The 21,112-nt window shown below is 51.4% G+C and overlaps 2 protein-coding genes across 2 annotated transcripts in view; one reads left to right on the top strand and one right to left on the bottom strand.

Annotated features, from left to right (window-relative positions):
* The first annotated feature begins 64 nt into the window (after positions 1 to 64).
* SYS1 (SYS1 golgi trafficking protein) lies at positions 65 to 8,571 on the top strand. The gene is made up of 3 exons (XM_078617573.1): positions 65 to 1,241; positions 5,169 to 5,236; positions 7,927 to 8,571. Exons 1-3 carry the CDS (start codon positions 1,050 to 1,052, stop codon positions 8,165 to 8,167), a joined length of 501 nt encoding a protein of 166 aa, XP_078473699.1. The 5' UTR covers positions 65 to 1,049; the 3' UTR covers positions 8,168 to 8,571.
* Positions 8,572 to 15,464: 6,893 nt separating this feature from the next.
* LOC144735219 (Wilms tumor protein 1-interacting protein homolog) overlaps positions 15,465 to 21,112 on the bottom strand; it is a 67,807-nt gene continuing 62,159 nt past the window's right edge. The window contains exon 10 of the mRNA XM_078617696.1: positions 15,465 to 20,250. Coding sequence (XP_078473822.1) covers positions 20,122 to 20,250 — 129 coding nt within the window. The 3' untranslated portion in view covers positions 15,465 to 20,121. The remainder of the gene's footprint in view (positions 20,251 to 21,112) is intronic.

The following is a 21,112-nucleotide window of genomic DNA, read 5'->3' as shown; positions in this document are numbered from 1 at the left end:
AAACAATAAATATTGATGGTGGGGGGGGAGGGAGTCGTCGTGCCGGACGGATGCGACGTCACGTCCGATTGCGTCACGTCCGGGCTAGCGTCATCGCCGGACGTGACGACCGCCGGATGCGGAGTCCATTTGGCGGCGAGGGATGGAGGAGACGTGGGGAGATTGTCGGCATCTGCGTCGTCTGCGGCAGTCGGCGGGGAGGTGGAGACGCGCGGGGCGATAGACGAGAAGACGAGACGAGGAGGAGGAGAGGCACGTGAGGAGAGCGATAGAGAAAGACGGAAGAGTTACAGATACACGGGGCCTGCGGGGAGAGGAGTTAAGGTAGCCAGATCAAGGGGTTTGACTCGTCAACATCATCAGCTGATCGTCATCATCATCATCACTTGCCGGATTCTACATTTTAATTACCAACATCACCATCACCACGCTCATCATCTCGCACTTGGCAAGTCACAGTCGTCGGCACGACTTGAGGGGAGGAGAATCGGCCAGGGTCGGAGACGCGGGGGGTGTCAACATCAACAACATCGTCATCGCCAATAGTAGCACTGCGTCACCAGTGTAGTGATTGACAAAGTAGCTACTGAGGACTCGGAAATCACGGTCTTGAGTGTGGTTTGTGGTGGTGGTGGTGGTGGTGAAGGACGTGGTGGTTGGTGACGGAGGAGTGACCCAGGAATAGGAGGAGGCGGTGAAGGGAGGGTTGGTGTGAATAGGAAGGAGAAAGTGAACGAGGAGGGGCAGGGGGTGAAAGAAGAGGAAGGAGGAGGTGGTGAAGGAAGAGGAAGGAGGAGGAGGCGGTGAAGAGTTGGTGTGAATAGGAAGGAGGAGGTGAATGAGGAGAGGGGGGGTGAAGGAAGAAGGGGGAAGGGGTGAAGGAAAAGTTGCTGTCAAGAGGGAAGGAAGGAGGAGGTGAGGTAGGCGGTGAATGAGGTGGTGAAGGAAGAATAAAGAGGAGGAGGAGGTGGTGAAGGAAAAGTTTCTGTGAAGAGGAAGAAGGAGGAGGAGGAGGTGGTGAAGAGTTGGTGTGAGGAGGAAGTCGGTGAATGAGGTGCCGGTGGTGGTGCCCGTCCGGCATGGCGGGGCACTTCCGCAGCTACGCGTGGGACCCGGTGCTGATCGTGTCACAGATGGCGCTCATGCAGTGCGTCTTCTACGGATTCCTGTGCCTGTGGCTGGCGCTCATCGACGTATTGGTGCAGGCGAATCGCACCCTTGACCAGATCTTCAGCTACCAGGCACGTCCGGGGGCTGCATGTGTTTGCCGCATGCGATTCCTCCACACTTGGATATGTAAAAACCCCCTAAACTTTAAAAAGTCTAAACGAAAACGACAACCGCGCACAGCGCAATAAATACGAAGAGACGTTTGGATTCATCTTCTAGGGGGACAGTGTTGTACTGTAGAAGGGAAATAATAAAATGATCAAATTAAAACAATACAATGCAATTCTCACGACGTTTCGGCCACAACGCAAGCAGCCGTCCTCAGGTGAAGAACAGGGCTGTCGGAAAGACGGCGTCCTAATGAACACTGCTAAGCTTGGCAGCGTATTTTAAGCTTGAAATACGCTGCCAAGCTCTGTTTCTTCATCTGAGGACGGCTGCTTGCATTGTGGCCGAAACGTCGTGAGAATTGTATTTTATTGCTTTATTTTTATTATTTCCCTTCTACGTGACTTTACCGAAAGAACCAAGAAGATGAATCCCTGCAGTCACGAACGCTTTAAATCGAAATGTTGTACTGTACTTGTATGGTATTTGCCGAATTGACAACTTGAGGTTGCCCGAGTCGATTTGTGTGCAGGTTGGGACCGTTAGTTGCATAGTGGGAGCGGTGGCGCAGCGGTTAGTGCTACGCACCCGGCGACCCGAGTTCGATTCCCGCTCACGGCCAACATCAGTGACGATTATCTGAATCAGTTCTGGGCCTCCCCTAGGTCGACTTGGCCTCAAATGAGTACCTGGTGCGGTGTGTAAACATCAACACTGGGGAGACAAAGGCGGTCGGGTGTGGTGCTGGCCACCCACCCCGTCGTGTACCGTTCTGGCCTTCATAGGTGCTCGCGAACAGCACTTGCCCCTACAGTCTGTTAAGGCTATACGGGGTATCTTTGTTAGTTGCATATCCAGAACGCGTGAGGGATGTCACCAGAAGATTTGGGGAGGATTGTTCGTGGCTGGCGAAGATGATGATGAATTCAAACTTAATAGTCACAGGAAATACGAACTTGTGTGTAATTGTGTCTCTAAACAACCAGATCATAATGTTAATGCTCCACCCAATTACGTAACTAGTAGTTAAACCCAATGTTTGACTTTTAAGTGGCTTGCAGTGACAATATTATGCCCATGGCACACACCACGGGGAAGGTGAGTAGAGTCGTGGATGTGATTAATGGAAAACAGGGGGGGGGGGGGGGGGAGCCACGGGGGGGGGGGAAGAAAAGATCGAGAAAGAATGTGAAATTGGAGGAAAATGATGGAAAGTGAGAGTCTGGAGGAACCAATGAGATATCTTGGCCAAAACCGTCAAAAGCTTATCATTCCAGTAGGTGTTATGTAAGTCTAGTACTGTATGTTGAACTTATTTCACAACGTAACCGGCCAACCGTGCTAATGGGAGGTGTGGAAGTGCTTTGTGTTTGGAAAGGACACATGCCTTAAATGGGTATCAATGCCACCATCACTGGATGTCATTACGGTGTGAATCGACGTCAATATGAACACATTCCTGCGGAGGGAGCTGGTAGGAACGTTGGGTTGCTCGGTCAATGGCCAGGGTCAACGACGGCGTGGTGTATTCCGCAAATATGGCCGACTGTGAGGGCGGGCTCAAGCCGGCGTGAGTAGGTTAAACGTTGAGTTTTATAAGGGCACTACGGGGTGACCAGCCCCTCCCCACCCAGCCCCACCCATCCCACCCCCCACCCAGGCCCATTCTCCCCACCCAGCCCCTCCCCACCCAGCCCCTCCCTGCACGACGGACGGACACAATAATCTCCTGTGGGCTGGTGTAACCAGGAGGTTCCTACCAGTAATAGTTGAGCCTTGGAAACAGCAGCGTCTCTGCACAGCGACGTCACCAGGTATCACTGTGGCTGTTTTAACAGGACATGGGAGTGGGGTGGGAGTCGGAGTGGGGCTGGCCAAGTTACACGATTCATGGGGGAGCTGAATTAGATGGATAGATGAGCGTTCACGTAATCCGCTCACGTGGGACTTAACTCCTAATGATGTAATTGGGTGGAGCGTTAATGGTAGTTGACCCTGATTGAACCCAGTTCACATGTGAATCAAGCTGGATTGCAAGCATTTTTTTGCATATCGTGGCATTTCTTTAAGGCTTCTAGTTATGGCTTCAGACGTATTTTACAGGTGCAAATTCTGAATTCTGTAAGAAAAAAAGTGTGCAGTGCAGATTTAGAGTAGGAACTAAGATAAAGTGTGATGCACAACTCTTATAATTAGAAGGTGAAAAAGATGAAGTTGTCATGGCCTGGCAGAGACCACATTCACCGCTTGTTGCAGAGGTTCACTGTTCTAATCCAGCGGCCGCCCTGATTAATACTGCTGCGGGGCGTACTAACCGTAATAATACAAACTCCCATCTGCTTGACAGTGGACGTTAAAGATCCCAGGATTCCATTCGCAAGAGTAGGCCATTGTGTGGCATCGTCATGGTCTAAAATTTGGCATGTTTGAAAAATGACAGCAAGCGTCGCCCCATACTGCGAAAACACGGCAGCACCCACCTGAAAATAAGTCATGAGACTCGGCGAGCCTCTCTGGGATAAACAAGCGTGAGAGCAAAAATGTATTAAAATAATCAACGTCATCTTTCTCTGCGATTCACAATTCATAACGCAGGTCTCTTAAGCGCGTCAAGGGTGACCTGGGCTGGTGTCGCGGCTAAATTAAAACCCATTCAAATGCGGTTATATAATGAATATGGAGACATTGTCTCGTTTGTTTTGCCTGCCATCGGTGACCTGAGAAAGCAAGCCGTGTGATACATCTTAAGGAAACATTATTAAGCATCACTCGCGGACACTTTTGCCAGCCCAAACGGGTTGCAGACTCGCAAAATAATGCGAGCGGGTTCCAACACATGTTTGTTCGTGGAAGCATTAAATTAGTGGCATGGGTGCCGGAGGGCAAAAATTTAAGATAATCTTTGCATCTTTGCCACGCTTTAAGTTGGATCTTCGGTGCCAGAGTTTTAGCGCCCCTGTTACTGACGGGCAGAGCTAATGCGTAAGCGCTTCTGACCCTTGCTCGGACGGCGTTAATAAGCAAAGCCAGCGAAGAAGGTGATGCTGTAGAGCAACACTGACGGGAAGTTGAAGTTACGCCGAGTGTCGATGCAGCAGTATTCTCGCAACACCCCGTACTCTACACATGAGAGGGTGCTGCAACAACTGCCTTCATGCATTGTCCGCCGTTAGAGCAACAGTTGTGGTAATCGTTGAGCGTGGTGGTGGTGGTGGTGGACATGTGTGCATGTGTGGGGGGGAAACGGTGGCACGGTGGTTAGCGCACCGCGGTACGAACCCGAGTTAACGGTGGCCAACATTTGAACTGGTCCTGGGCCTCCCCCCTCTAGGTTGACTCGGCCTTAAAAGCACGTACCAGTTGGTGGTGTGTAAACATGAGCACTGGGGAGATAAAAGGGTGTGGTGCTGGCCACCCACCCCCCTCGTGTGGAATTTCCAACTGATGATGCCAGCCTTGACAGGTTGTCTTTAACAACACTTAACCCAACAGTCTGTTAAAGGCTACAGGGGAGGGGGGGGATATTTGTCCTCGTGAAAATGTGTGTGTGCGTGTTTTTTTTGGCAGAGTGCCGGAGTGACTGATGAGTGTGTTGGTGGTGGTGGTGTTGTGCACACACACACACGCTGCGCTATGAACCCAATGACCCAAGTTCGATTCCCGCTCACGGACAACTGGTCCTGACCCTCCCCTTGGTCGACTCAGCCTCAAACGAGTACCTGGTGCGATGTGTAAACATCGCCACTGAGGAGACAAAGGCGTCCCGGTGTGGTGCTGGCCACCCAACCCCTCGAGTGCCCCGCCGGCCTTCTCCTCGCCAACGACACTTGCCCCGACAGTCTGTTGAGGCTACACAGGGGGCCTCTTTGTCTTTGTGTGCGCGCGTGCAGGTGCTGGAGTTCTCGACGGCGCACGGGAGGGTTCCGCTCATCGCCTTCGTGCTCAACGCGCTCACTTGGTGAGGGCAGTTTGCAGCGGTGGCCCTCCCGTCACGGCGGGGGTCACTCCTCGTCAAATCTACGCAGCGGCGCTTCGCGCAGCGCGTGACACCCCCTGCGTTGGATTGGTCGTTGTTGAACCGCACGCGTAACTGCTCACGCCGTTCCGTTCCCCCCCCACCCCACCGTGCACTTTCTCGTACTTGAGGCCTGCGGCGGTGGTTTGGAATTTCAAACCGATGACGACCACGAGCTCCTTGGTGCAGTGAGAACGCAGATACTGTACTCGCTGCGTTAAGTTTGCCGTGCCCCAACTCGTCGTCATGAGCCTTTGTCTTCCCAGCCACCCTTATACTTGATGAAGTCGGTTATCGAGAAGTGCCGGTTCGGCAGAGGTCGCAAACGGGTTTTGATTCCTTACCCGTACCCGGCCGCACCAGGGTCGCAAATGGGTACCCGTACCCTACCCGAAATGAGTGACAAACGGTTACTCACCAGTGACTCACGGCCTACCCGTACCCAGCCGGGTACGGGTAGCCGGGTATCGGGTAGGGTACGGGTATCGGGTACCCGGTTGCGACCTCTGCGGTTCGGTGTGTGTAGTCTGTAGGACAGGGGGTTGAATAAGGTCACTTTTAGTTCTCTAAGACAAGTTCTCTAAGACGCGACGCCTCATGGTCACGAGTCTCCGCGGCCATGTGGAATAGCGCCAGCCAGGATCTCAAGTCGGCCGTCCAAGCTTGGCCCTTGTTACCCACAGTACGTACGTATGTTGAACTTCTTTCGCACAGTATGTAGCCAACCGTGCCAGTTAAAGTCGCTCACGGCACGCACGTATACGTGGGCTTGGCGAGCCCGTCCGCGGAACTTGCTTCTCCTGCCAGGCCACACGCTCTACCCTGCGCCAACCTCGCAACCAGTTGTGATGTCACTGGATCACGGCAGAGGTCACGGCAGAGGTCACGGCAGAGGTCACGGCAGAGGTCACGGTAGAGGTCACGGTAGAGGTCACGGTAGAGGTCACGGTAGAGGTCACGGTAGAGGTCCCAGTTAGGTCACGGGGGCGGTGGAAAACCAAGAAGCAGAGTAAACCCCCTCACTTGATTCGACTTGAGGGCCATGTTTCTGTTTAAATACAGGGCGAACAATTACAATTTAATCTTGATTTTAATCTTGATTTACAATTGACAAGTTACCTTTAAGTAGCCTGGCCTGATCATCCCTAAATTTAAAGATATGTTGTATGCGCAATCAGGATTGCTGCACTGCCAGTCCGTGGCGGAGGTTGGGGATGGAGACAGGTTCAAAGTTTGGCTCATGATAAATGGAGACACGAAATCCGGCCCTTGCTGCTGATGATCCTGGAATGTGTACCAAGCCATTGCTGGGTCGCCAAGTCGCAGTTACCACTGCTCGTGGAAGGTTAGGTAAATAGCTGTGTTGACTTGACATGGAACAAGTGTGGCACAGTCGGGTTTTTTACAATCGGGTTTAATTGTCTTTTATATTAAACCCGATCATCTGAGATTGGGTGAAATCCGGTTTAATTGGTTCTAAAAAAAAAAACGATGCCTGCCGCTGGAAAAATCGGGTTTTTTCCACTCATGACATGGAATGACCTCTGGCGCACGCTGTACTGAGGTGTCTTTGTAAATCGGGCTTCTTAATTTCCTAGTTTGAAATTTTTTAAATTGTCGCAGTAACGAATGGAGTCTTTTGCACGATTGTCAGGATAATGCTTTCGCACGGAGAGTGGCCCCTTTTTTTCCTCCCAATGACAGCGTCACCTCGACGATGGCTTTTTTACTTGGGTGAGAATCCAGCTACAATTTTAAGTTGATTTGGCCACACAAAGCTAAATATAATCCACAAGTCACCAGATGAGTGTTTTTTCACTTTCCCAAGCCACCATTGTCCCCGTGTCGTTTTAGCCAGGGGCTGTAACACCCACACCATAAATCTCTACCCCCCCACCCCCCCCAATTGCCTAACGCGTGCTCTCGCATGACTTTTATGTTCAAAGGGAATGTATAAGACCATTTCCCATTGGTGGCATTGTGACAGGAAATACTGGATTGTCCCGCGGGTCCACACATCAGGGTGTGGTAGATGATGATGATGTGCAAAGATCACTAGAAGCTGCTCTCACGCTTGCCCTGTAAAGAGTGTTTATCTTGGTGTGTGTGTGTATGGGGTGGACATGCCGGCGTATGAATTGACACACCACTGATCATCCAACCTTGGTGGATCGCGATGGTAAGGCAGGCTCGACTTAGACGGTTGGGCCACTTGTTGGGAACAGACGAAGGATATGGACTTAGAAGGGCTACGGAGACGCCGTTGCAGGGCACGAAGTGAGTGACCGAGGGTGAGATGGGAGGATGTGGTAGAATGAGATACGAGGGCAGTGAATGCGACAAGAGGCACAGAATAGAAGCTCGTGGAGAAATAAAATCCAAGCATCCGACTCCATGCAACACAGCGGAGTTTTTTGGATGAGAAGACTAGAACACTGGCATTCATCCAGCAGTGGACGGATCACGGCTTTTGCAATTGCAACCATTGCCAATGCACACGCTGGTGTGCAAACGCACGTTATGATGCTGGTGCCCTGGTGTGCAAACACGCTGGTGTGCAAACACACGTTCTGCTGGTGCCCTGGTGTGTAATCGCGCGTCTCGATTGTGCGTGCCTCCCCCCACCCCCGCAGCGCGCTGGGCCTGTGGCTGTTCGTGCGCCGCGGGAAGCAGTGCCTGGACTTCACGGTGACGACGCACTTCTTCCACATGCTCGCGTGCTGGGCGTACAACGCCAGCTTCCCCAGCGCGCTCACCTGGTGGCTCGTCAACCTCGTGTGCGTGGCGCTCATGGCCGTCATCGGGGAGTACTTGTGCATGCGCAGCGAGCTCATGGCCATCCCGGTCAGCATTGGGCCCAAGGCCGACTTGTGAGATGCTTCGGGCCACGCTGCGAGGTCGGGCGCCCTGCTCGGCCGTGGATTCACGGAGAAACTTCCTCGGAGCGTGGTGGGGTCCCGCCTCATCTTAGACGGACTCTCGCGAGAAGCGCTCGGTCTTGTGCCTAAGCGCGAGAGAGCTCTGCGTTGATGCCAGCGTCCCCCCTCCGCTGTCGGTTTGGAAGGGTCTGGAAAACCCAGAGGTGTACGCATGCATGTTGTGAACGTCTGTCGGGTCTTACGTTGCCAACCGTGCTAAATCGGAGGTGCGGGGGTAGGGCAACAAACTAAACACGCAAAAAATCAGTTTTTGGGTTATCGTCGAGTGATTTCCATCTTGTGTATATAGGTTTATTTTGAAGCGGTGCTTTAAAAATAAAAACGAAAACTATAAATCGACGTGAAAATTGTCGCGTTTTTATTTGCTTAGATGGCGCTTGCGTGCGACGCGTTTATTTGACTCGCCAACGAGCCACGGAGGAGCCTGAGTGGTGTTGCGGTGTCGCTGCTTGTGGAACGACACGAAGAAAAAAAGACCGATGAAAAGCTCGGTCACAATTCGTGTGGTCTCTTGGTCACCTGTATGGGGGCCACTTATTCACCCATTCCGAGGCGTCTGCAAGTCGCAGGGTGTGTGGTGTGTCCCGTTCACCGCTGAATCACGGAACACACAAGTGGTTCCGCGTAAATTTTATTCAGGTGAGCACGTAGTAGCGCTGCTACTACGTGCTCACCGCAGACAACTGAAACGACACGACCGCCACAGTCGACGACAGCCGACGCCAAACTGCCACACACCCTCCCGCATGGCCTTGTGAGAGCCCTTGGTACCGATAAAGTTATTTAAAGTTTTTCTTCCGCAGTAGCGGAAGGTGAAACGACCCTCTGCAGGTCACCGTATATTCTGGTCACAGCCATATAAAAAGCTTGATCCATGACAGCTGCAAAGCCTCCCCTCCCCCCTTGTTTGTTGTAACTTTGACCCGCCCCAACTGGACATCTGTGAGAAAGAGCTTCATCGCTCGTCGGATTTCTCCAGGATAAATACATTCTAATTTCACCGACTTGCTGTCCAGATGGGAGTAGCCACACTCTGCCCCCACCACACACCGCCTGCTGATCGCCGAATCGGTGGAGCCGTTGACGCTGCGGAGTGGACAGAGGTGGAGATTTAAGAAACGTCCACCTTTGTTTCATCTCACGCTCCCCGGGAGATGGAATCGAACCGGTGATCTCTGGGGTTGCAAGTCGGGCGTGCTCACCAATGCAACGTGGTGGCTGCATGCTGCGTAACTGGGTAAAAAAAATCTGGTTATGTATGTTGAACATCTTCTTGGTTCTTTCGGTAAAGTCACGTAGAAGGGAAGTCATAAAATAATAAAAATAAAACATAATAAAATAATTCTCACGACGTTTCGGCCACAACACAAGCAGCCGTCCTCAGGTGAAACCAGGTCTGTCGAGGCGACAGCGTCTTTATTATTAGAATATTATTATATATTATTAGAACGCTGCTGGAGCTTATGCACTGTTGAATCTAGATTGAAAACTCATTTCTTTCGAACTGCTTTTATTTCTATTTAGTTTGTTGTTCCTCCCCGTCCGCCGCACCTTTCGATGAACACGCTCGGCTGCGTACGGCGTGAAAGAAGTTCAACGTACATTCGAGTCGGGCCACGTGGTGTCAGTGCCCCATCTGCTGTGTTTTAATTGTATCGCAACGGATGGCGAGAGAGAAAGTGAAAGTGCAGTGCCCCTAGGGGGCTACGCTCCGAGCCCTGCGACCCGGGTTCGATTCCCGCGCACACGGCCAACGACAGTGAATGGGGCCGTCCATAAATGACGTCACGCGATTTTTGACGATTTTTGACCCCCCCCCCTCTTCGTCACACGGCGTCACAAAGTCAGACCCCCCCCTCAAATATGACGTCACAAAGCTCTGCCCCCCCCCCCAAACCATATTTCCATTTTGAAAATAAAACATGCTTCAAATCGCTTTAAACTATTGTCATTGTAGTGCGTATTTAATGTGGCGCTGAACTCTGATGTTGTAGGAGTGTTGTTATAACAATTAGTGTTGTAATAACAATTCTATATTTATTTAAAGTTGCGCATTTTGATGTGACGTCGCATTTCCCCAACCCCCCCCCCCCTCGTCACACATCGTCACAAATGTCTGACCCCCCCCCCCAGGTGCGTGACGTCATTTACGGACGGCCCCTTGGCTAAAATATGAACGCTTGGCGGATTAATGTCTCTGCCGCCACCTCGTGTTCACCACGTGGCACTGCAGCTGCGTGTGTTGAGCCAAACGCAGCCTCGTAGAACTCGGGCGGGGGCCCATGTGGATTTCGGCAGCAGATTACACAGTACAGCAAGTCGGACCGACTTCTCGTGGTTTGCTTTGAATGGCAGGCTTTCTTTAGGTCGTGGTGGTTCATCCTTTTAAGTTGTTCTCAACAAAAACTAATGTCACCAAAACGGACTATTTGCATGGAGAGATGTTAACTACCTCGCCCGTTACGCAGGAGGTCTTGGGTTCGATCCCGACTCTGACGCCTGCTGGATATTTGGAGTTTGCGTGTCTCTCTCGCCCCGTGGTGGCGTGGATTTTTCTCGGTCCTCCGGGTTTTCCCTCCACATTTAGAATCAACGTCACGCCTCTAGAGTATTTGGCTGCTGTACATTTACACGTGATGATGATGAGCCCACTTCGTTGAGCTATCGTTTGTGGCCAGGACGCTTCTGAAAAAGAGCCATAATAAGCTTAGGGGCCGTCCATAAATGACGTCACAGCTCTTTCTGTGGTTTTCACACCTGATGATGATTGCTTGTGTTGCAATCGAAACGTGAGAATTTTATTGTTTTATATTTTTATTATTTTATTGTTTCCCTTCTACGTGACTTTACTGAAAGAACCAAGAATATGAATCCCTGCAGTCACGAAAGCTTTAAATCTAAATTTAGTAAAGGATTGTCACGTTTTGTTTACGTGTTAAAACCTTACCGATTGCCCGCGGCGGGTTTGACCACACGTTTATATTTACGCGATCAAACCCAACAACCCTCTTTATGGAAGTTACAACTTTTTTTGAATTGTCAAGCGTTGGGGACCCTCTTTTGACGATGGTTATCGCTCGAGCCCAGAACAAAGGTCCGCCGCAAGGTCACCACACCGGGCCACAACTCAATTATTGTTAATCCGAGGGATGGGTGGGGTGGGTAAAAAAAATCAACAAACTTAGACGAAGCAATAACTGTAATAATAACAAAAATATGTTTATTTAGAATAACATGCTGATGAAATATTACAAAATATTAAATTTAGCCTTGAATAGAAATGTAAAAAAAAAATCTGTATAATAAACTAGTTTAAAAATAAAACAAATCTTACAAGCGTATTAAAGAGAAATGTTAGTCGCCGGTGTGAAGGGGTTTGCCGCTGCCGGAGTCCGCGTGAACAGGGCAAGGCGTGCGTAACGCAACGCCCCCTTCCCTCCTCTGCTCGTGAGCGTCTCAAGCGAGCAGCTACGGACCGTAGCAACTTCGCAGCTCTGCCCCGGCTACGTTCACTGCTTTACTGGGTGGGGTGGGGGGCGGTGTGAAGGTGGATTTCCGAAACCAGTGCTCCTCCTTCCCATTGTTACTGCCGCTGTTGTTGTTGTAACAGCGCATTAACATTTGAACGGGTTTAATGTTCGCCTTTTGGCGTTCTCTGGCCTAACACTGGTTGAGACTCGGTTCTAAAGAAAGCCGTCTCTGGCGTGGACCAATCAGTTTCAAAAAACAATGCATCATGTATTACCAGAGCATGTTTTTGGTGTTTGCATATTCACCACAAGTACGTGTGGTTAAAGCAGACATGATTCCTTGAAAAAGGATTCCGTTACGTGTTTTAACATCTGAACACCTGCTGTTTTGATTGCCAGGAAGGGTAAAACCTTTTGCAAATTCGGTCCAATCCGTGCAGCATAAAAACGGGCTGAGTGCGACGCTCGATTTACGCGATTTAGGCGATTTAGGCGTTCTTCTCGGCTACCGAGCCGCTGCTGTGATCGAGCGAAGAGGTAACACCGCGCGTGCGACTCGTCATCACTACGAGCAGTGAACGTGCCCCTCGTCACCAATGTCAAGGTGCGCTTCCTGCGGGCCGTCTGGAACGTTCTTCCTTCCGGTCGACAGGAAGCCACCGGGAAGCAGGCACTTTTAAAATCGTCTCGATTGACAAGCTCGTTACGTTAGAACTGCTCTGTGCTCAAGTTTGTTTTCTTTCTCCCGCGCGAAAGAAGTTCAACATACGTACACACACACACTCACACGTTCTACCATATATTTGAGCCTTGGATTGGACGCAGCAGCGTCATCCTCCCCCACCCCAGCACTGAGACAGAACCAGGGCCAAACGTGTTGGCCCCGTCCTGAAACCCAAAACATTTGTCAATAACACTGCCTGAGAAGGAAAACAATTATTTACAATATTTGAAGAAGGCCCATTGCCCGAAACGACGCCTATTATATACCTGTTATATATTCGGGCAACGCAGTTATGTTGATCAATGTGCTTGCTTGGGACGCCAATGCTAACCCTGCAGCAACAACAGCACCACCACCGCCGCCGCACACTTTGATTAATTATCGCAGCTGCGAGCTTTCATGCCGCGAATGCAGCCGAAGTGTAAAGTTGTTTCGGAGAGAGCGAGCGAAGCGCGGCCTACGAGTTTAGCGCACCAGAGTCGGCCGAGAAGACGGCGTTTTCCCACTATCGGCAACGAAACAGAACGAGCGAGCGTGCCATCCGTGGAGCTCACCGCAACGTGGTATGTACTGCGTGCTGAATTGTCAAGCCAGTCAAGGCACGAGCCGAGCGCGCGTGGATGCCGTGCAGAGTGTGTGCACCACCTTGTTGAGGTGTTTCGGGTGAGGCACGAGACTGCATAGACGTTTGACGTCGATGAATGTGTGGCCTCCTCCACTCTCTCGCCACGGGGGTGGAGGCCCACACGACACTGCCTCATTCGCGTGACGGCCTACAGCGGTGGTCTTCACTCATTTTCGGAGCGGGGGTTTGACAGCACGACGATGATGATGAGATGGGGGGGGGGCACGTCAGGGGCCGCACTAAAGGCCACCAGGGGCCTGCCGGTGGCTCGCGGGCCTTGCGATGAAGAACACCGGACGACACGAACCGAACCGTGTGCCTGGTGCACGCGCGTGCCGAGGAATGGTTTGGCAGTCTTGGCACGAACGCATCATTCAGACTTGACTGCGGAAACTCGGCAGGTGATGCCTCAATTCTGCACGTGACCCAATTCTGGAGGCAACACAATTCTGGAGATGCCACAATTCTGGAAGCGCCACAATTGTGCGGGTGGCACGTCAACTCTGCGCCTTTTTGTCCACGAGCTCTCTCCCCCCACCCCGAGCTGTCAACGAGGTTTGTGTCTCATCAAGGCAAAGGTGGAGGGTTGCCACACACATTGACGCCAGGTGCCGGCGCAACAACAAAAAAAACATTCCCACGACTTTCACAGTTCACGTTAAGGCAGCAGAGGCCGAGTTGAGATTCGTGGCCTTTGGATGACTGAGCGACTTGTATTTTATCGGACACCAAACTCACAACAATTGCAATAAGACGAGTAGCGTTTTGTGACGTAAAGAAACCGCACGCTAGTTTTTGTTTGACGTGACTGGACAAATCTTCCCACCTTGTGTTCTTGCCGCAAAGCGATAGAACGGCTTTAGTTTAGAAAAATCTTGTACTTAACGAAGATATACGCTGCACCACCACCACCACGACCGAGCCGCATTGCATTCAACCCGAGCACGGCCGCTTCTGCCCTTGGCGTGTCTGCGTGGAGCATTTTTGTTCATGTGCCCTCTTCACGGTGCGGCCACGCGATATTTTGATATCAAATATTAGAGGCGCGGGGTGACCACGAATCAAGAGGAGCCCGCGCTACGAACCCGGCGACCCGAGTGCGATTCCCGCTCACGGCCAACAACACCGGTGAAGATTATCTGAACCGGTCCTCGGCCTCCCCTAGGTCGACTCAGCCTCGAACGAGCACCTGGTGCAGTGTGCCGTAAACATCGCCGCAAAGGAGAGATAACGGCGGCCGGGTGTGGTGCTGGCCACCGAACCCCCCCCCCCCCCCCCTTTCGTGTGCCGTGCCGGCCTTCGTGAGGTGCTACTCGCTTACGACCCTTGCCCCAGCAGTCTGGTAAAGGCTGTACGGGGGGGGGGGGATCTCTCATTTGTGGTCCGGCGCCTGCGCTGGAAACGCTCGCGCGCGCGTAGATCTGGCCGTGTGCTCCCCTTGCCAACGATCAAACAAAAGCCACCAGTGTCCAACCAAACGCACGCACGCACGGAGATACCAAGGGGCCATTCGGACCACCTGCGTGTATGATTCAAATGTTTTTTTGTATCGACTTTTGACATTTCCTTCATAACATCAAGAGACGGAATAAAAAAAAAAGCTCTAAAGAAACCAGCAAACACCGTGCTACCTTCACTAGTTTTTTTTACAAGCCTCTTTTTTTTGTTGTAAATTGTATTTACACACCAAGTTAAACGTGTTAGGGGGCGAGCTTTTGTTTTGACAAACATGTGATCGCTTGAAGTTTTCAACGCGCGTAAAAAACAAGCCATGTATAATTTTCAAAAGGCTGATATATAATTAATATTTTTTTAAAAACCGTTCTCTTCAACAACAACTTTGCAAAGAGAGTGAGCGTCCGGGGAATGATAAATCTACATCTTAAATCGTGAACACGCGCGACAATAAAAAGAAAAAAAATACTGCAAATCCGCAAAACTCCTTTGAAAAAAAAAATGTACAATTTACACCAACGCCAATAACCTGCGCACGTGTGCATCGGCCAGCCACGGCGGCGACCTGCGATCCGAAACGTACTTTCCTCCAACTCCCCCTCCTTTCGGAAGCACGAATCACAACACCTCCTTCTACACTTTAAGCTTTACAGGTTATTTACCCCCCCACCCCACCCCTCCGAACCCCAGCCCCCCCCCCCCAATCTGCAGCGATCAGAAATATTTACAACGCTTTTTTTCAAACGGCGTCGACGAAGTGGCAGGCACCTCTCACACGTGCGGCGTCGCCATTCGCTAATCCAACGACAATATCAACAACAACAATATCAACAACAACAACAGAAGCTGTCCACGTTGAAGTGGAAGCCGTTGCAGGCAATCCTTGCGGAACTACTTTCTCAGAAGCCCTCTCCCCCCCACCCCAGAACACTAGGATCACAATTTGCAGGAGGAATTGTGTTTACCGACCCCCCCCCCCCCCAAAAACCCATACAAATGCCACCCACAGTTACAACTTTGAGTTTTGCGAGCAGCGGTGGGCGCGCTGTTAACCGGTCACTCGTTGCGATAAGAATGCCGCGAGAATTAGTTCACGGCGGCCGCGTCGTCTCAATTTGATTTGAAGCAGCCCAGTAAACGTGCAGCCGTTTTGGGCCCAACGTCGCTGCCAAACGTTGAGCCGACGATCTCTCGCAGCCCCCAACGGTTCCGGCCGCGTCGGCATCAACGTTGTTGGGACGTTCACACTGGGAAGGTGTCTCGCGGGCTTTTAATCCGTAACGTTCATTTGAAACCTTCTGCTTTTTCATAGAACTTACGTTACAAAAAGTCCCTAGGCATTTATTGACCGTTTTGATTCTCTTTAAAAAAAACTAGCGGCCGTGCCGTGGCCATTTCTCCTTCCGTTCAATGGAAGGGGGCACACTCGTCAACAACGCCGGCAAAGAGCTGCGTGCGTAACAAGACGGGCATCGTCGCTTGACCGCAGGGCCGTCCATAGGGAGGGGGTGTGTGGGGCCCGGGCCAAAAGCCACACCGTGTGGGCCCCCCCCTCTCCACCCCGACACCTTCAAACTAAACCGGAAGTATTACATCTGACACCGTGATGTAGAAGCGCGGAGCCCCCCAAAGCACAGGGCCCGGGGCCCCCCAAAGCGTGGGGCCCGGGACCCAGGGCCCCCCAAAGCGTGGGGCCCAGGGCAGTCGCCCTGATCCGCCGTCCACCCTAGGGGATGCCTCTGCTTTGACCCGTTTCTAAATGTTTCCCACGCGAAGCTGACGAGTAGCACCTCTCGCAAACCACAAACTTAAGTTTTTGTCGACGGTCATTATCACCAGGACGAGAGAAGGGACCCTTCAGACAAAGAGTCGCATCGAGCGAAACGGATGAAATGTTTTGAAATCTTGCAGCTATTTTTTTGAAATGTTTCAAAGAACCCTCTCGAAATGTGTCGGCGCGCTTCGACTTAACGAAGAGATACGCTGCAAAATTATCCACAGTGAAAAATAAATCCGACGCAGATGTTTTTTTTCTCCCCAAGTTATACTTTGGGCATGGCCACTCAGCATGGATGTACACAATTGTGTTTAAGATAATAGTATCATTAAATAGTTTTTTTTTTTTTAAAGCAGGTGGTTTCGTAACTTGGTAAAACCTCACTTTGTGAGTTGATGCCAGCGTCCGTAGGACTAGCATACGGAATAATTACCTTTCATAAATAGTCACGAACATCTGACAAACGCAACAAAATCTGTTCCATCGGCTCCGTCCGGTGACGGAACGGTGCACCAGCTGAGCCCATCGGCATTATTACCCGCACGATTTAGCCCAAACGTAAATCGACGACGAGCCGCTGTAATATCGCTCGCGAACGCCTACGTGTGAGAACGTAAGGATCAAAAAGATGTGGACGCTGGCACTGACTAACAAAAAAACGGTCATTTTTGTCGGCCCTTGACAAACAAAAAGCTGTAGCAGCTTAAATGAGGGGGGCGCTCTGGTCAGGGTGATAAATTGCCCGGGCATCCGACCTGGCCGCCACCTTGGGTGGTGAGCGCTGAAGCCGTTCGACAACACGGTATTCCCTCGGCTTTGTGTTGTTGGGGTTCAGATCGCGGTAAATATAAAACGTGTCGTTAACCCCGCCGCCACCACCACCCCCGACACGGCCAATTAAATAAGGGGTTGGCACGTAAACAAAACGTGTCAATTAGTTCCCACTTGGGATAGTAAACCCCACATCATCTACAATTTGAGTACTGGGATGTTTCTCTGGTGATTACAACCAGCTTCATCGGGTGGTTCGTCAGAATTTTGAAGACGTCATCCTGTTTCGGCCTTGTATAGAGCAAAATTCAGTATTCCCTCGTTATTCATGAACTTGCTATCCACGATTTTGGCTATCCGCAAATTGCATCTAGAACTCTGACACGACCACTGCAACGAGAGAGATAAAGTGATGAGAGATAAAGTGATGAGAGGGAATGTGATTAGTGAAATTGATGAGATCAAGTGATGAGACAAAGTGGTGAAATAATTTCCCCGTATTTAATAGCATATTTACGTTTTTATTTAAGGTAAGGGTTAGTCAGCCAATATCATTAATGACCACCTTCAATGTAGTCGTTGCTCTCCATCCACATAAGCCGGATGAAAGAAAGCTTATCCGCAAAAAATGTGCTGTTCACGAGCACCTCCGGAATGTATCCCTCGCGAAATGAACGGGGGAACACTGCGCCTGATTCTTCAAAGAATCGCCACCCGCTGACGGTTTCAAACGTCAAGTTTCAACGATCGTTGAAACTGCGAGCGATCAAAAAAAAAAACGCCACGGTGCAAATCGTACAAAACCTGGCTTCCTGCAAGAGACTTCCCTCCAATACGGGAAACTATTTTGCTAAATACGCGAGGCCGTTGGGAATGTATACGGCACGCCCCTCATTTGAGAGAGTGGCTTGCGCAAGAGCAAACAGGGTTGTTGTTTTTTTTGTTCCAATAGTTACCCGTGTTCATTTTGCACACACCGAGTTTTAATAACGTTGGGGAACAGCTCGCGCGTGAGCCATGCGTGGCCGCGCGATGTTAAGCTGCTTTGTTGAGCTATCGTTTGTGGCCAGGTCGCTGTCTGAAAAAGAAGCTAATTGCTCAGTGGGCCTTACCTGGTAGAATATAGTTTAGTTCAACATTAAAAAAATTGTGATTTGCTTACCTTACCTATATTTTGGACTCTGATCGTGTTTTTGTACGGTTTGTTATTTAAACTTTCTGATCCGCCCCTAATGGACATCTGTAAAAATGAGCTTCATAGCTCATCGGATTCCTCCAGTCCAGTACAAGTAAAGATTCTTATTCTGTTGATTCTGATCTTCTAGCTTTGTTGAAACACTGCAAAATAATTAACTGCACCAGTCACATTCGGACTTTGGTAAGAATGCGAAGAGGGTCTCTGTACGCGCATGGCTTGACAGTCAAAGAGTCCTTAGTTGGTAAGGGCGTCGCAATTAATCGGGCAGTTACAACATTGTATTTTGACCAGCACCCAGTCTATAACTATAATATAAACTATCTTTTTAGTTTACCAGGTAAGGCCCACTGAGCTGTGGAGCTCTTTTTCCAGAAGCGACCTGGCTTTCACAAATGATCATGTGGAAATTTATAGCAGTCAAATACCCTAAACGCACGTCGATTTTGAATGTGGAGGGGAAAAACCAGAGGACCCGGAGAAAAGTCCATGCGACTACGGGGAGAACTTGCAAACTGCAAATATACAGCAGGCGTCAGGGTCGGGATTGAACCCACGACCTCCTGTATATCAGGCGAGGTAGTTAACATCTCACCACTGTGGCACCCTCGGACTCAGAACTTTGCATTGCCCATCTCTGGGTCTGCGCAGTTACACTTGTGTTGAGACTGCAGATGCCAAGTTAACATCTTGCAACACCAATATTTGTTTCCTTCGATATTTGAATCAAGTTGTAATCTTAAGTTAACTGCACTGATGGGCAGGATGCTCACAAAAGCTGACAATACATTAAATATAAGGCAACGACTGTTTTTTTTGTTAACGTTAACAACCACCTTTCTTGGAATCCTCACAACTAAAAGCGAATGGATTTGTTGTTTTTGTTGGCCTGCTCGGACTGAACGTGCCAACTCCCACTCTCGGGCCAACGTGAGAAATCGCGATGACGAAATCGACAGTGATAGCGACGGCGCCAACAGGGGGTGTTGGCTATCGTTCAGCTTGCTGCAACGTAATCACGCGGCGGCGGTGACCTTGCAGAAGTGTTTTAAACAAACGAGAGAGTTCCTACCGCTGGCGTGAGGAACACTCTTTCTAATCACAAGCACTGTGGGGGCGGCAGCTGCAGTATCACCGCGCACACGCAGCTTGCTTGCGCCTGCGTTACGACGCAGCTTTTACGATCCTGCAAGAGGAGGGAATGATGGAAAAACACTCTGACCTACGGGGGGAGGGGGGGGAGTGGTATAGCAGCGTCAGCCCGGCTGCTGCTGCTCCCGACGGCAACTGTTTTTGATATTCGAACACGGCCTCAAAACGCAGCCACGGCGGTCCCGCTTCGGCGCGTTTAAACTGCTCGGACATTTGAACGCGCCGACACGGCCACCTATGCACGACGGCCCGCTCGCGCGCGCTTCCGCATCGCGCCCTCGACGGTCGCGCCGCTGACACCTCCGTGCCAACTCTCCCGAGCCTCAGGATGCACGGTCAGACCGGCGGGGTTCCGAAAACCTCAACGGCGCCCCCACCGGCCAATCGTCGTCGCCGTCGTTGCTGTCACAGTGCGTGAGACCGGCCGTGGCCCTCGCTAGCGGACTGCCTCGCGAGCCGGGCTTGCCACGCGGTTCGCCGTGGGCCTGCGAAGCAGCCGGTTGTAGGCGGGGGCTCCAACCCCCTCGTGGAGTCTGGCCCTTACAAATCGTCTCTGCTTCCCAGACGCTTCAGCTTCAGCGCATTTGCGATACGCTCGCCGTCCGGCGGACCCGGGCTGTCGGGGAAGAAGGTGGGGGGGGGGTTTCGGTGAACGCGTAAACGGAGGAAGCGACGGAGAGCTGCGTAGTCTCGGGTGGCCGTGCGGGGAGGTGGCGGCGCTCAGTGGATGGTGGCACGCAACTCCGTCTGCCCACGCAGGCGCTTCAGGTGGCAGCCGTGGCACAGCAGCCGCCCGTCCAACGGGTAGCAGCGGTGCCCCTCCTCGTCGCTCAGCTGCAGGCTGCAGTCCTACGGTCGCGCACACACACACGCACGGGTCACACACACACACACGTGCATCGCGCACGCACGGGTCACACACACACACACACACACGCACGGGTCACACACACACGCACGGGTCACACACGCACACGTGCATCGCGCACGCACGGGTCACACACACACACGCACGGGTCACACACACACACGCACGGGTCACACACACACGCACGGGTCACACACGCACACGTGCATCGCGCACGCACGGGTCACACACGCACACGTGCATCGCGCACGCACGGGTCACACACACGACGCGCGAACATGTGGCGAAGCGCGTGCGGCACGCGGCGCTACGTGCGCACGCAAGAGGTGTGCAAACTCTGATGATGATAATGGACAGTGCATATCATTATCATCATCAGAGTTGTTTCTTTTTGTTTGCATTTTGACTGCTTGTGTTGTGGTTATTGCAAACATGATGCCTTGTATAAAGGTGTCAGTTTTTGTACCAGTTGAAAGGGTAAAAACCTATTACTATACATACATCTTTTTTATAAACAATTTTTTTTATAAGTGTTTGGCAGCTCTCTCAAACACGGGTGCGGGAAATCGATTTGAAACCAAACGAACGCTTGGTTGCCGCTCGAACGTCAAGCCCCCCCCTCCCTTCCTCGTTACTTTGAGGAGCAAACGGCCGGCAAACAAAAGGGGGGGCGGGGGGCTGCGCAAACGGAATGGGGAGAATGTTGGGGCGTTGGGCGCGTTTGGGCAGCTCCCACAGATCCCCTGGATCAATGACGATGGCGGCGGCGGCCGCTTTCATCATCGCAAAGCGAATGCCTGCACGGAAAGAGACGGCCGCTTCCCCGACTACAACTGCAGCGAC

Source organism: Lampetra planeri, chromosome 54, assembly GCF_965212315.1.
Source record: "Lampetra planeri chromosome 54, kcLamPlan1.2.h2, whole genome shotgun sequence".
Taxonomy (NCBI): Eukaryota; Metazoa; Chordata; class Hyperoartia; order Petromyzontiformes; family Petromyzontidae; genus Lampetra; species Lampetra planeri.
Note: the sequence above shows the minus strand (reverse complement) of the source record. Positions and strands in the feature narration are given on the sequence as shown.